General features: G+C 40.0%; 1 protein-coding gene across 5 annotated transcripts in view; it reads left to right on the forward strand.

Annotated features, from left to right (window-relative positions):
* Positions 1 to 49: 49 nt before the first annotated feature.
* Positions 50 to 16,562, forward strand: part of GOSR1 (golgi SNAP receptor complex member 1) — a 34,430-nt gene continuing 17,917 nt past the window's right edge. The window contains exons 1-8 of one of the 5 annotated variants that reach the window (XM_072882080.1): positions 50 to 153; positions 637 to 751; positions 2,468 to 2,555; positions 2,773 to 2,880; positions 4,034 to 4,125; positions 4,318 to 4,392; positions 9,269 to 9,458; positions 9,779 to 9,802. In XM_072882080.1, coding sequence (XP_072738181.1) covers positions 123 to 153; positions 637 to 751; positions 2,468 to 2,555; positions 2,773 to 2,880; positions 4,034 to 4,125; positions 4,318 to 4,392; positions 9,269 to 9,458; positions 9,779 to 9,787 — 708 coding nt within the window. In that variant the 5' untranslated portion in view covers positions 50 to 122 and the 3' untranslated portion in view covers positions 9,788 to 9,802. Of the gene's footprint in view, positions 154 to 636; positions 752 to 2,467; positions 2,556 to 2,772; positions 2,881 to 4,033; positions 4,126 to 4,317; positions 4,393 to 9,268; positions 9,654 to 9,778; positions 9,803 to 16,562 lie in introns of those variants that run through there. The other 4 variants (XM_072882076.1, XM_072882077.1, XM_072882078.1 and 1 more) reach the window with 4 other exon arrangements.

Consider the following 16,562-nt stretch of genomic DNA (forward strand, 5'->3'; position numbering starts at 1 on the left):
GGGGGCGCTGCAGCGGGAGGTCCGCCCGTCCCGTCGGGCGCCGCGCCTCCAGGAAGACGCTCTGGTCCGCCCTTCTCGGCGGCGCGGTCTCGCCGGGCCGCGGCTGACGTTGGATAACAAAGATGGCGGCGGGGAGCAGCAACTACTGGGAAGGCGAGTGGGGCCTGAGGGTGGCGGGGACGGGGCGGCTGCGCGCCGCGGGGCCCTCCCGGGGCACGGCCCGGCCCGGGCAGGGTGGAACCGCCGCCGGGTCCCCTTTGCCCGCCTCCGGGGGGGGGGGCGGCGCCGCCGGAGGCTGCGGTGGCCCCGTCGGCCCCTCAGCCGTGAGGCGTCGGTGCCCGGCTGAGCCCCGCGGCGAGCGGGGCGGCACCCCGCGGCGGACCCTCCCGGTCGCGTGGGACGGGGCCTGCGGGTGTTCAGCCGTGAACCGCCCCTCTTTCAGCGTGGGGTGCTCCCCCTTCTGTCAGGGCCCCCGTTGTCGGGCCCCCCTTCGCTGTGGGGGTCCCCTTTCTGGGGCTCCCCAGCGGTCTGCGCCAGCTCCGCTTGAAAGCACCTCGTGAAAACGCGTCCCCCAAACGCGTGGGGGTCACCGTGCGGGTTTGTGACTTCTCCCCCACTCTCGGCCGCCCTGTGCAGATCTCAGGAAGCAGGCGAGGCAGCTGGAGAACGAGCTGGACCTGAAGCTGGTCTCCTTCAGCAAACTCTGCACCAGCTACAGCAGCACCCGAGACGGAAGGCGCGACAGGTATAGGTACTAGCCCATTTCTTTTATGTTTTAAGTGCTGCTTGTGGTACTTGGTTCGTTTTTATAATTTGCTCAATGCTAGTCCTACCTGTGGCTTTTATGCTGAGCTTCTTAAGAAGCTCATTTCAGCACTTGTTGGTGCTGTGGTGCTGGTCTTGATGCAATATCAAGCGATATTGGCATGTGAGTCAGAAAGGTGCCTGAGCTGCAGTGGTGCATCGTAAGAGCGTATATGTCACTAGGGGAAGCTGAATTTAAACTTCAGTTTGTAACTGGGGTGACTGTGCGAACTGATGATAGGGCTTTTTCATGCTTGCTATATCAGCTTCTTTTCCAGTTTTTCTGGTGTTAAACTAGCAGGAGGTTTTCAGGGACTTCAGTGGTAGGGGAATTTAGCCTTACACCTCCCAGGTGGGCTGGTGTGGTATCTGTAATCCCTGTTTTAATAAGGGAACTGGAGCACTGAGCAGCTGTGACTGGTCCAAGGTTGTGCAGAGGGCCAGCCCTCCCTTCAGGAGGGGTAGCTGTTCCTTTCTGGCTTTCTCCTAAGCTGAGTAATAATAGTGAGAGCTATATGTATGTTTTAATGTATACATGAACCAGATACATGCATACACGTGTGTATATATATGAATAATTTCTGTTTGCTTTAGGCAGATTCATGTTTGATTGAAGAATTAGTACGATAAAACTTTTCAAGTCTTTCTAGCTTATGGGCCAGAGTTGAGGTCTTTCCTGCAGTTCCGCAGCACTAATTATCAACCTCTCTGTCCCTGTGCGCAACCTTTAAAAACTGCCGTTCTTTGCTTATTAATTGTGAGTCCCAACACTGTGTGTCAGTTGTGAGTGCTGTATGTATGTGTGTTGGTATTTTTACTTATTTAATTTGATGATTGAATCAATTTTGAACTTTTCTATGAATTTCTGGTTCTGGGAGCCTGAGAGCCTCAAGAATGATCATGTTACTTGTGAATCAGAGTCCTAGTTTCTGTTTTGTTTCTGGCTCTGTGCTGTTACTTGCCATGTAATCTAATTGTTTTAGTTATTTTTGCTGTCCTGTGCAAAACTTACTTCTCATACTCTAGTTATGGTAGATTACCAAAGCAATGAGTAGTCTCTGAAAGGTATTAGTTGTCATACTTGTGCAGGTTGGCATACTAAGTGGTGTGCTTCTATTCTGTTGCTTAGATATGACTTCTCATTGTGGTTTTAGTTTATCTTAAAAAGCGCATGGGGAAGGTGTACTGTATGAAATGGTAATTGTGAGAAATTGTGTGGTTTGTATTGCTCTGTGGAACACTGAATGCTTAACAGGTCAGTGAGTTGTCCTAGCACTGTGTTATTAAGGTGTAGCTATGTAGCTGGTGTAACATGCTAATAGTGCAGTGCTCCCTCCTGCCAATAAATAAATAAATCAAGCTTAAAAGTTGGGGAGAGAAGGGCATTGGTGCTGGACACGTGCTGGTAGTAGACAAGTGTTTGGTGTCAGGCATATCTTCCAAGGAGAGGTTATATCTTCCCCAGGTGATACTGTGTCATTAGTTCAGATAAGAGTTAAAGGCATCTATGATAAGAAAATGTAATTTTTCTGAACTTAATTCATCTCTCTAGGAAAGCTGGGTAGTGGAGCTTGCCAACACCCAACGCTAGTGTTTCCTTATTTCTTGCATTCATGAAAAGATGATGTACTTTTCAGTAACTGCACCTTCTCTTTTTCCTTAGCTCTGACACAACTCCTCTCTTAAATGGATCAAGCCAGGACAGAATGTTTGAGACCATGGCTGTGGAGATTGAACAACTTCTGGGAAAGGTAATTCAAGTTACTGTGGTTTTACTTCAGCGTCTAGGAAATACTGCAGTACAGGTTTCTGTGATGAATGTTAGGAAACACTAGAGTGAGTGACGGACAAGTTTTCTGAAGGTATGTGTCTGTTGTTAGAGCTAGCTCCTTCAACTTACGCATTGTAACTTTCTCACAAGAATAAGCCATTTCATGTTTGGGGTGGTTTTTTTTTTCCTTCCTCTAGCTTACTGGAATAAATGACAAAATGGCAGAGTACACAAACAGTGCAGGAGTCCCGTCCCTGAATGCTGCACTGATGCATACGTTACAGCGTCATAGAGACATATTGCAGGTAACAAATGCATGTCCTTCTTGCTTTTATTTTGTTTCTTTGGAGTAATTATTAGCAGTGCTGATATGGCAGCATGCTTGAGTGTCTAACCAGAAGATTTAAATGCCACCGATGCCATCTCACTTTTCTTTTCTCCAGGCACCCCAATCAGTGAACTCTGAGTTTAAAAAATAGCATTTTTTAATGTCATAGTGGTGACTAGTACCTAACTAAGAAAGAACAGTAAAGCATGCCATCTTATGTAGGTGTCTTTTATATAGCAAAAGGGGAGAGGTACTGTAATGAATTATCTTGTTTGTGTGGTCTGTCACATAGCAATATGAGAGGGAACATCACACTTAAGAACATATGATTGTAAAACCATCTGAACTGCTAAAGGGAGTTGAAGGAAATGTGATGGCTAAAGCTGCTGATTAGTGTTATAAATCAACCACGTTTCAAACTGGTGATGTTTTCATGGCATAGTACTGTTAAAAATGCACGTTTTATTTGGCTGGTCAGGTACAGTTTGATTTGTTTTGTATCTGTGCAATGCACTATGTAAAAAGCATAGTGTTTTCTAAAAGCCATAGCATTTCTATGAAAAATAGTGCTGAATGTTTACAATGGATTTGGTGGACACCAGTTGCCAGTTAAATTGGTTTTCAAGAAGTATTAGCTGCCTGAAATGTTTTCAAATGCAAAATTGCAACTTGAACATTAAAAAAAAAAAAGTCATCTTCACTGTTCAGAAAAGACTTTTTTTTTCATCTGGTGTAACTTAACAAAATAAACCCAAGAACATCTTCACCACACCAAATAAGTAGGTTTTACTAGGGCTTCTGATCCAACCAGTAATGGGAAATTCCAACACAAAATGATAATTCATCAGAAAGGTGAAGATATATGAAATTGGGAGAAGGAATTACAGTGGATTTCCCTCTATGACCTTAGCTGTAGCTATCAAAAGTTAGCAACTACTGTAAGAGCAGTGAGTTTTAAAAATACTTTGCATTAACTTCCAAGCGTTTTTGATGTTAATTTCATACGTTTTTCTTGCACTTCATGTTAGAGAACAGGTAACATTTTAAAAGATGGTTGGCTCTTACTTGAGTATGTTGTGTTGTTAAATTGATCTCAGGATCCTAATTTTGGAATAATTGTTTTATTACAGGATTATACGCACGAATTCCACAAAACCAAAGCAAACTTCTTGGCAATACGAGAAAGGGAGAATCTGTTGGGATCAGTACGAAAAGATATTGAGTAAGTTTTATTGCTTGTTATAGTAATGGTATGGGATGTCCTCAGAGGGAGAAGGTGCAAACCCTCCTGTAGGAGAATACTTGGCATAGCTTATTCGTCTGTGCTCTGAATAAAGCAAAAGAAGTTACTTGAATTCACAGCTCTTATTAAGGTTGTGGTAAGATTCTGTTTTGTTTTGTTGTTGGGTTTTAGATCGTATAAAGGTGGGTCTGGCGTGAATAACAGAAGAACGGAACTATTCCTGAAGGAACATGAACACCTTCGAAAGTAGGTGTTATTTGTTATTTACTTATGTTGGAAGTGCCTAACTTTTTTGGGGGATGAAACAGTGTTAATTTCAAGTATGCATGAAAGCTTTGTCCATTTGTAGACATTTATGTCCACAATGAATGCCTTGCACTATGTATTCTGTGACAGTGCTGTTACTTATGCAGCTGGATAAACGTTTATTGCTTATGCTGACGGCAAAGTGCATATAGTAGGTAGTAGTCATGGTGGCTTTAAGCGATTTTGACTTTAGGATCTTGTCAACGCTAAGTGACATCTCTATGTTGTCTTCGGTGGGCTTTCGCAAGTCACTTGTGACTCAGACTTCATGCTTGGCATCATCTCTTAAGGAAGTAGATGCCTTTATAGTATACTAACTGGGATAAGGGTTAAAAAAACAAAACAGAAAGTCCCAATGATTTAGCTGTTTTTCCCTTTCTCCTTCTTTATTTGTCAGAGTCAGGCAAAGAAGAACCTTATTTTCCTTTTGTCTCTACTGGATGTGTACAAAAGGGGATGGAAGAGACTGATTCCAAAATGACCTGTGCGCTTAAATATTTGCAAATTGAATCTAGTTTATTGGCCAAGATAACAAGCAAAGTAGAAAGTGCTTTTTATTCTTGTTGCAGAGAGGGCGTTAGACTGTGAGTAGCTGCTTTGTGTGTTCCCCATTCAGCAAAAGCAGCACATCCCGATAGAAGAGTGTTTAGATAGTCAAGAAGTAGCACTGATCTTCATGCCTGTGTTCTTGACTGTAGTCATGCTAAACCTCAGTCTTACACAAGAGGGCAGGCTTTCATTTAAAAAAAAAATAAATACAAAATTACCTGTAGCTTTCTCAAATGTGCTTTCCTAAAGGTAACTTAAACTTCTAGCCAGAACTGCACAAAAAGCTTTTACAGGAAATTAAAACCAAATTTTTCGATTGTGGCTTACCACCACTTCATCCTCAATATTCCTTAATATATTTAAAACTTAGAAATTAATTGATTTAAAGCTTGAATTATTACTTTTGTTAGGTTGAATTTATTATTAAACATGCATGATCAGGAAATGTAAAGTTTCCAGGGAAAAAACCCCAATTTTAATATTTTGGAGGTGAATGTTACCTGAAATGTTGTACTTTGAAGAATCAATGTCAGTTAATCTGAGTAAACCTGGTTCTTTCTAGATTATGTGTTTGGGGTTTTTTGTTTTGCTTTGTTTTTTTAATTGGAGGGGTGGTAAATTCTTTTATACATTTGGCATTTTGTTAAAGAAGGCTACAAATAAAATAATTCTGGAGTTGTAAAATATACTTCTAAGAAACTGATATTCCTCTGAGTGCACTATTTTGAAAAGTTTGGAACAATGAAGAGAAGAAAACTTAAACCATTTTGTAAATGTTATCTGGCAGATGTCTTCAGAATTTGAGCGTAGCATTCACTGAGGCATTGATTACTTTGATCTCTTTAAACACGCTAAACTCTCCAGTATGTTTTTAGATAAAAATGCATGTAAAATAGAATTAAAGGCAGTTTCAGAAACAGTTAAGCCATCTTCTAGGTGATTATTTGAAAATGTCAAGACTTAAAAAAACCCCCACGACACTGAGAAAAAGAAAACAAGAAATAAGTGTGAGTTGGGGATCTTTAGGAAACAGGGCCAAAACTAAGCATGGAATACTACTGCGAGGTGGAGATAACTGTAAGGTGTATGAAGAAATCTGGTGTAGAAGCAGAAGACAACCTTGGCGAGAAATCAAAGCTTGCAAGATGTTCAAAACTTTTAAACTGAGAATCAGTAAGCTCAGAAAGAGATACTGGCAGAGGAAGTCATTAAAGAGTTTCGACATATTTGTCTTCAGAGACAGCAGTTAATGAGCTATTAATGCCAAAAAGCTGTAAAAGCTAGCAAAAGGTCCCAAGAAATCACCAGGAGCTGGCAGATTACACCAAACGTGCTCCTAGGATAAGCTGACGCGCTTTGTGTGAGTCTTGATGCTGAATATTTGCAGTGCAGTAAATCATGGTGCTAGACTAGTTGGTGGAACTACATTATAAATATATATACATTGTCACAAAGACACAACAGTAAAAATTGAAATTATTTGAATGTAATGTAAAGTAATGAAATAAGGCTACAGAAATGATATATTCGTATCTAATATTGGAGCGTTCACTTGGTCTTGACCCTGCTTAATTTATGGTATTAAGTACTTCAACCTATTACATATTTATTCCATGATCTGATAATGAAGAATGTGTGAGCTATTACCCCACTGCAGAGTACCAGACTTGTCTGTCAGCCTTTTTCTTTATGTACTACCATGTGAGACAGGGTAAGCGGAAACTTGAGTTTAGTCTTGGTGACGTTTTCCGTGAATGCTCTTTAAAAAGCATGCTGGCAGCCCCAGGCGGTATTGTTTGTGGTGGTATCTCACTTGGGAGTAAGAGGAGGAGAGCCAGAAAGCTCTTCTCTGGGAGGGACTTTAGAGAGAAGCTGGACCTCTGCTTTTTGCCTAAATCTGGCTTTTTATTTTTCTGTCACATTTTGAACATCATCTCTTCTGGAAGGACTAAGAATGGGGGAGAATCCTCCTGTCTTAATTTTACATATGTAGGTAATGGTAAAAAAGGAGGGGAAATAAAAAATCTGATAGTCCAAAGTTTTGATGAATAAAAGGATCTGACGTATATTAAGCACTGAGGGAATTACAACAGCTGAAGCGCTGTGCAAACCCTTGCTATGCCTGTAATATGTAAAACTGCTATCCATTAAGCCGTGAGGACCGTGCATCCATTTGGATTCACTTTCCCTGGGTGGGGCTGGCTGCTGTGTCAGCGCTGCTGGCACAAGGGTGTTGTGCGCTTTCACGGTAGGATCACGGTGCTGCCGGGGCAGCCCTCGGGCTGGGGGCATGCGGGGCTCTGCGCTGCCGCACCCCGCTTCGGGGAGGGTTAGGGGAAGCATATCGTGTTCTTCCCTCTTCAACTGAAAGCTTTGCTGCTGGTTCAATTCATTTTATAAATCAGCAGATTCTGAGTTTTATTGGGAAAGGAGATTTGTCGAGAAATTTTATTGACTGTGGATAGGAGGCATAAAGTTTCTAAGTCACTCAGTTTCCTACTTAATTTCTATACAGATAGTTCCAGGATAGTTTTACCTACCTCTGGAGACAAAAACAATAATGCCTAAATTTTTTAATTAAAAAGCTAACACCTGTTAATTAAAATGAGGCTGGAAGACCAGTCTTGTCAAATATTGATGCCCTGTTAATAATTTTACCTAATACCTCAGATCTTTTGGCGTGTCGGATGCTTAAAGAAATGTCAAATCTGGCGCAGTCATGTTTGCAGTTGATTTTTGAATGCTTGTTTTCTCGTGTCTGTGCCATTCAGTAAAGGTGTTTGTCTCATCTTCTCTGTATGCTTTTGGCCAGGGAGGTAAACCAGTCATCCTTTTTCTTTTAATACTGTTTTCCATCTAAAGAAAACAATTTTGATGAATAGATCTAGCTTAGCATTTCAAAAACTGCTCTGAAAAGTGCTGCCTCAGAGGACAGAGTCCTGTCAACTTGGTGTTTGCCCTGATAAATTCTGCAGTTATTGAAGAGTTATAGCCTAAGTCAGCAAAGAAGAGACTAATGTGTTTGATTAAATTTGCAATATTGCGTGTGTATGTGGGTGAAAATTTCCCTTGTGTTAGTACCTGCATTGTATGTGAGCGATACCATATCAGATTATATTGATGAAATGGTGTAAAAATTGGTGAAGGCTTCCAAGTTTTAGATAGAAATTACAGATTTTATTACCTATGATGAATTCCTTGTAAAACTAGATGAAAACTAGACCACTTAGTGGTTGCCAGCATTTGCTGTAGTAGATTTGTTCTGTCATTGTAGGGCCATTGTATGACTATTGCTTTATTACTCAGCTCCAGTCCTCAAAAATTAGACATTTGTCCTTTTCCAAAAGAAATGGCTGGTGGTGAAGCAGGTGCCAGTGCTGCTGCAGATATCATTAGCTGTGGGGTTTTTTAATTGTTGTCAGATGACTGGATGTTTCTGGTGAGTGTTGCTATGCAGGCTATCAGTCTATCCAGTAAAAAAATTTCAGCTTAGAGTATGAGATCTAAGTGATGCAGGTAGATGAGATGAACCTGCTCAAAGTGTTCAGGCTAGCTAAGGACATAAAACACCCCTGTGTGTCTTAAAATGTTTAGCACTGGGAACAGAGAGGGGTGCCAGATTAGGTAGGTGAGAGACTTTGAAGGAGAAAAGGAGGAGAGCAAATAAATCAAAGAGGGGTGTGTTCTGCATGTGAAAGAGAAAAGAGGAATAAGAGAAGTGAGCAGAAGAAATAACGGGAATCTGCAGCAGTTGCATAATGGGGCTATTAATAATACATACCTGATTCATGGAGATGATTAGGATAAATTAATGTTCGTGCAGTACTTCATATATGTGAAGTACTCTGGAGTACTAAATATTTTTATTACTATTATTATTGCATTTCATTTCTCAGCAGAACTATTTCAAATTTCCTGTTGTTGTTTGGGCAGAAATGGTCACATTCAGTAGAGAATAATCACCGGGAAACTGCTTTCAAACTTTGTTCCTAATACAGTCCAGATCTTAATAGAGGGAGTGACTTGTTGACCGTTTTTCTTCTAAATATTGACGTTGCTTACAAATTTTCACTTCAGTACTGATTTGCATGGGGAAGTCAGCTTAATGAGATGCTGAGACACCTTACAGGGTTTTTGATTACAGGTGTGTTGATCTTTTGGGAAAAAGCTACCAGTTTTCTACCCTAATTTAATTTCCTTTTCTTTGTTATCCCTGTTCTCTATTCTGCACGCCTCGACTTCCATTCACTGTGCTGTTGCTGCTCAGGTTCCTGTGGATTTCAGTAGACCTTCAGTATTGGATTAAAACCAGAGAACTGCTGTCATCTCCCCTTCCATCCCCTCCCTCGCCTCCAGTTGCAGGGGGAGGACACACAGATGCCTGGGCAGTAACTGCTCCGGCCGACGCATGGATTGCCACTGCATCTTCTTCATCTTCTCTTGGAAGGAAGGAGACTGTAGGAAAAACAGCTAATTCACCAATTCCTTTTTCCTTCCCAAGGTGGTTGGGGAAGCAGCAGGGAGGGACGAATGTGATGAGCCTCTTCCCTGGGTGCCTGCTGGCTGCCTGCTCTGCAGCCTCAGAACTGCTGAGCTCTGCTTTAGTTAGGCCAAATAATGGTTTGGGGTTTTTTTAATTGCAAAACTTGCCTTTAAATTGAACTTATTCTTTGTTCATGTCAAAGCAGAATGTGGTGTTCTTGTTGCTCCATTCTCTTAATTTTAATACAGATTTTAACTGAAGCAGCACTTGATAATAATTTTCTTTGCTTTATAGCAGTTATGAAAAAACAAAACAGATCTGCTATGGAAGAACAATACATGCTATCCATGGCCTTGGTTTGGACTGTTTGCGAAGAAGCGCCAACTATGGTGTAGTTTGGCTGCAGACTTGCTGTGCAGTAGTAATGGAAAGCTGCAGCGCTTTGTCTATTGAACTGGAAGATAGAGTGCAAGGAGAGATTGAGGAATCTGGGTTAAAATGTTTCTCTGCTGGCCATTAATTGCAAGAGCTCTGGCAGTGGTCTGTCACTGTTTTCTGAAACGCAGTTACGTACCGTTGACTTTTCTTTATTCCTGGAATAAGGAAGTTTGGGAAACTATTGCATTAAAAGCTCGTGCTAGTGCCTCAGCTAGCCAGTCAGGATGACTGTGGTAATTACCGTACTGACTGACTTACCAATGAGTATCCATAATACGGACATTTTGGGTAGGGCTATATGCTTTGTCTGAGCAGCAGCACAAATAAAATGGTTTTCAAGGAAGGGATTTGAACAAAGGAGGATTTTTGGTATTGTAAAAGCTTACTTAAAGATGCACAATGACTTGTATTGTAATCCTATTTCAAAATATGATTCTGGGGTTTTTTTCTGCTCTGTCTCCTATTGCTGCAGAGTTTTTTTCATTGCAGTTATGCATCAGTGATTCCTTCCTTTAGCCTTATATATGGAACTGAATAGGTTTTATCTCCAAGCCTGCTGGCAGAACCTCTGTCTCTTGAAGATTCATGGCAGAATGACACAAGGCCACTTCATAAGTGGCTGGATCGACTTCCCCTGTAACAGTCCCAGACTGAATACGAGACTTGGGCATATTGTATACTTAACTACAACACCAGACTGAGCACCATTTATCTGTTTCCATATTTTAATAGTAAATATTCCTCAGTGAGGGAGACAGTTCATGTCTTCTGGAAAAAAGAAACTTCACCGCTTATTATGTGACTGTAATTACATGACTGTATGAGCAAGTTATTGAAGTAGTTTAATGAGAATTTGGGGAGGTTCAAAGCTTGCAGGCAATGAAGGAAGATGCTCTCCTGGGTATCGTTATTATTTATAAATAACTTAATAAAAGAATGTGAAAATCAGCCAAGCACTTCAGCATTTAAAAGAGATTTTCCCTCTAAAAATAGCTTGAGCTTCATTAGAGTAAAATCACTAGTGCTTTTCATCTTCCTGTGCTGTATTTAGGACTTAAAAAAACAAACCTACCCCAAAACACTACACCAAAGATTATATCCGTCTCACAAGTTTATTTGCGTGCTTTCCTTATAGTTGGATTGCTTTTAAAAAATACTGTAATCAATAATTTCTCTGACATTGATGACTGTTGTGATATTTTTATATTTCAATGTCTAAAATGAATGCTATTTGAAGAAAGTGGGGGGGGGCCCTAAAAAAACAACAAACCCACCACACACATGCACAAAACCCAGTTTGGGAACTTCCTTTGTAGCTTCCACTACAAAATTGAATCATCCAGGTGACAAAGGCTGCAGTCACATGGGTGTTTAACATTAAGAACCTCAGACTCATTGTTTGCTTTTCATCTGTATAAAATGTGAAGGTTTATGCATGAACTTCCATGTACCCCCAGGAAAGAGGCTACAGAAACCATCCTAGGTCTTTTCGAATATCTGCAGAAACTAAAGAACAAACCCTCGTAACACAGTGTGAAAGATTACCCGAATATATCATGGGAAAAGGGTGGCTGGGACTAAAACTCTGCTCTGGTTCTTGGTTCTGGGCTTTACCTTAGAAACAACACTATGCCCTTGATTTGGGGAGAGGGAGGGATATAAAACCACACTTCAAACTTCAGAGCTCTGTGTTTGCTTCTGAAGTTTCTTGCTCGTTTCAGAAATAAACAAGTCAGTGATGTATGTTTTATTTGTTTTTAGCTTTCCTTTCAACACTGTTTCTTAACTAGGACAGCTTTCTCCCCCCCCCCCCCCCCCAAGGTCTGTATTGAAATTAGGACTTTGACGAGTACTGAAATCCTTCTTACATGGGTTGGTTCTGAAAAGTAGGTGCATCTTTTGAACAGAATCAACAGTTGTGGAGTTTTATAGAATTTCTCTTGTGGAATCTGAGAGTCACTTATTAGTCTAATGCGACATGTCATTTTTTTTGTCAGCGTGGTACTTCCTTCTTCTTTAAGGCCAGAAGTGCTTGCTCATTATTTGCTGTTGGAACCTTGGTAAAAACAAGCTGTTGAATTTCATTTGATGTTAAATAGTGATTATTTCCATTTTTCTCAGAGTGTAACTCTGGAAAGTTATCATATTACTGTGTAAATGTCATTCTTGAGTTTATTTAATTTGAAGCTCTGTACTAATGCATCAGAATGAGGTTCTCATCATTCTTGGCTGCTGTATGGTAGGCTGTGCAGATATCTTAGTGTGTTGCTTTACCAGTGGTTTAATAAAAGGCATCAACTCCTATCTGCTGAGGATACTTTCTACCAAATCCATGCTGATAAGCAGAACTAGACCCAAATTCCCACTAAAGCATGCCTATTTTAGCCTGATAATACAATTTTCCTTACAGCCTTTCAAGGACCTTGGTTTTGTTGTCAAGTGAAAGATGCAGAGTGCTTTCCTCTCACTTGAGACACTTGTATATACTGAGTATAGTTGCACTTCTGGAAGAATGCATCTTGTTCAGTCTTAGATAAAAAGACAAGCCTAAGAACGCAGTGAAATTGGGTCGGAAGAAAAATGTTGAGATCTTCACCCATTAATGAATTGCATCCTGAATTTGGATTGTAGATGGTTTAAATGTAGTGTGCACTTTAAATTTTGAACCACGGGTGTTCATTATATTGTATAGTTAACTATGCAGTTTTAAGAATAATTTTCTGGAACTTAATAAACAGCAGGTAGATAGCTGTAACATTAGGTACTTCGTCCAAGTCCTGGATGAAAGCCATATAGGTTTCTACATCTACCAAACCAACCCTCAAAACCACAGCAGGTGAAAATGCAGTTAGGAAGCAGAATACATTTCTATCAACGTGTATTTTAGGGTTTTGTACTAAATTAAAATGGTGGTGTCATCCTAGGGATAACTCTCACTTCATTTCTGTGTTAGCTTCACTGGAAACTAAAAAAGATACTAATTACGAAGTTGTTTATATGATGGGGCTCTTCTGGAAGACATTCCCCTTTGTGTTCTCTTTTCTTGGTTACTTAGGAGTTTGTGAGTAGTAGAACAATTTTTTTAGCTTTGTCTAGCTTTAGTCAAAAACCACTGAGCTAGAAAAGTGGCCCAATCTTTTTTGTTACAGTGCAGATTATAAACAGCTTCTGTTTCTTGTAAGTTGTGCATCTATCTTGTCTGTGTGTGCCCAACAAGTCGGTAATGACAGGTTATCTTGGTAGAGCTCATTTTTCGTCAGATCAGTGTTGGATATCGAAGGCTGCATTGCTTGGTTTTGAGGGTTTTTCCCTTTAGTTAAAGGTATAATTGAAATTAGATGTTTTAAACCAGAGAAAATAATGAAAGTGGCACTCCCACTGAATGCTAGTTCTGCATGCAGCATGTAAAATTTGAGGAAATGCCGATACAGTCCATTAGTAAGTTACTGGAATTGTTCTGACAGTTGTGGTTAGTGATAATGACTTACAGTAAGGCTTGGCCTTCTCAGTTCATTTAACTTTGTTCCTATGGGTAATATGGAGCAATTATATGGGAGGGTCAATCTATCCAGGAACTTTCACAACCATGAATAGAGAGCCTCTAGAAACCTCATTATGTAGCTGTTGGTGCCATCCTGGCATTGGTTTTATGCTTACTAATAGGCAACCAACTGCTGCACTTCATTTAGACGATAGGAGCTGTTTTCATTTTAAGTTTTTAACTGCATTCTTTGGGTAAACTATATACTGCAGATTATTGAGAAGGCTCTTATTTCCTTATAGATTAGCTTTAAAGGAAGAAGCATTGCTGTTGCTCACCCTCTTGGGACTCTCAAACATCAGGCACTCTCCCCAGTAGTCTCTGTGCCAAAGAGCTTTCTTGGCTAACTCCTCTTTTTGCAGAAACATTTCTTTCACTCTGTTGATAATTCCCAGACAAGTCCGCGGGGTTCAGTGGAGGTGCAGACTGTACCCTTTGGAAATCCAGGAGAAACAACCTGTTGGTGTTCTTGGACCTGTGAAAGTGGATCCCTGGGTTCAGGGATCTGCCTCTATTTGCTTGCATCCATTAAATTGTTCTTTAAACTGAGTTGGAACAACTAATCTTTTTATTGGTTACAGTGCATATGTAGACATGTTTACAGATGTTAGACAGCTGCAAAGAAAGTACTTATGTTAGCTTAGCTTAAGTCCAAATTGTTGGAATTGATAAGGTGTTGAGATACTTAGTGACGTAGCTAGGAGTCCAATTTTTAGTGACTTTTCTATCGTAGGATTGCAGGTTGGAGGGAGTAGGTTTCACCACCACCAGTTTATTTTCCTGGAAATCCTTTGGCAGATTCGTCCCTATAGTGAAAAGCATGCCTTTTGCATGTTGTTTTTTTTTCCTCATATACAAGGTACATGTTGAACCATCTGGAAAGATATTCAGCACCAAATAATGTTGGTTAACTGCTGTCTAGAGCAATGGATTATGTTCCAGTGCCTTTCATTCTGGATTTAACAAATTGTGTTGATTAAAAGCAATGTGATATTGTGCTATTGTGCCTTTTTTTCTTTTCCAGTTTTGCAACTATTCGTCATTCATATTGAAAGTGATTACTGAGTGTCAGACTCCCCAGAACAATGATCTGCAGAAATAAGCTTACTTAGGTGTTTAGAGTTTGTAGGTGTGATGTTGTTAACGTATTGTTCCTTTGGAGCAAATCTATACATTGACTTAATGCTCGTGTTTGTGCTGGTTTTTATGTTTGATTGTTGTAGGCACTTATTTCATTTTGTCTGCTGCAACAGAAAGCGTGAAAACCTTGTATCTCCTTAGCATCCGGATTTATGCTTTAATTAACATATAAAGGGAACCCACAAAAGATAGCAGTTTGTGTGGGTATTTGAACCCTTCTCTGCTTTCAGAATGGTTTCTGTGGGCAAACTGTTCATCCCTGAAAATGCCCATTTTACCTCACATCCCTGTTTTTGGCCAGCTAGCTCTTCTCATGCTGGAAACTAAGATGTATGCTTTGTAGTCAAATCTATTGCTTTTCCTCCCTGTGCTGTTGCCTGCTGAGCGTTCATAGCAGATGCTACTTGTGCTCTTCCGTAAAAAAGCAGGAGTGAATTTTGTGTTGTCTGCACAGTCCTGTATTACAAATTTTCTCTCTTTGGGTGTCGTATACCCTAGGTATGTTTGTCTCACCATGCTCTTGTGTTGGATCTCAGTCAATGAGTAGGCTTCTACACCAATTTTTCTCTTCATTAGCAACTGTGGGAGACTGTCCAAACTAGCTAAGCAGCTCCAGTGCAATTCACTCTTTCTTTGACACTGAATTGAATCAAGCATGAGACGAGTCTTATAAAATCTAGAATATCTTGTTTGTTATCACAGGAAAAAAAATATGTTCTGCTTTACCTTTTTCTAGTTAATTTTTTAAAGAGCTTAAAGATCTTCAGAATTTTTTTAGATGATGATTTATCTTGATGGCAAGCAGAAAAAATGAGTTGGAGCTGGGGGGGGTTGTGTTTGTGTGCACAATGTTTCTTTCACTTGTGAGTTAGGAATGATTATTATGATGGAAATAACTGACTGTATAAGTCAGATTTGCTTCATCATAGTCTGTATATTTGTATTAGAATATCAAGTATGTTTTGCAATATTTGCATTCCTGGAAGCGCCACGTTGCCTGGTGATCCAGGACTGTGAAAATATGAAAGATTTAGTGCAGGCAGTTTGAGAGCACTGAGACTAGAGATTAATCTTGCAGTTAGAGAAAGAACAAAGTAAAATTATTATTTCTGTAATTATTCTTTATGAAAGTAAGAAAATAGTTATCAAGTGATACATTAGTTTATTCTACAGGGGTTTTCCCTAATCATTTTAAATTATTCTTCATGATAATATTGCCCTTAATTTTATCTGAAGGGTTTAAAATGCCTGGTGAAATGAGTTGTGTGCAGATGAGTCTTACTGCTGTGTCTTGTTTCTCTGACAAATGCTTGTATTGGGTATCTAGCTAGTAAGTCAGCAGCAAAATCTATGGATATTGCAGAAGTCCAGTCCTCACCTAAGTAATCATCTATATTACTGAATTTTAACTACTAGCATAGAGATTTGCTTTAAAAAAACAACTAACATAAAATGCTTTCGTTAGTTGTAAAAGCTTGATGTGATGGGCAGGCTTCTTTTCTATCCTAGAGCCATATTTCACGTAATTTTTCCTTTGGATTAATTTACCTGTCTGCATATTTAAATGACAAACTGCACAGTCTTTTCTGAAGACAGCAGTTGCACAGAGGCCTGATTATTTCATATGCATGACTGCTGCTGTTGGATTTGTGCCATTTATTACAGTAGGTGATTGCCTCAGCATCTTTCAGTGTTTCTTTCGTATAGTATTTTTAAATGGCTTTGTCAAAGTGCCATCTGTTTCGACAGGTGAAAATGCATAGTTTATGGAAACAGATGGCAAATCAGATTAATATTGCCCAGATCCATCGTTTGCTTGCTTGGATGTTTTTCGGGTAATGTCCACTGGATTTGTTGTGTTTGCTTGGAAGGCAGAAGAACAAAGTCAAGAGATGGTTTTTTTTTTTTAAGAGCCTCTTTTTGTAGTGTTTTGGATGTGTAAGTTAAGCAAAATTACCT

The sequence above is a fragment of the Ciconia boyciana genome, chromosome 17 (genome assembly GCF_034638445.1).
Source record: "Ciconia boyciana chromosome 17, ASM3463844v1, whole genome shotgun sequence".
Classification (NCBI taxonomy): domain Eukaryota; kingdom Metazoa; phylum Chordata; class Aves; order Ciconiiformes; family Ciconiidae; genus Ciconia; species Ciconia boyciana.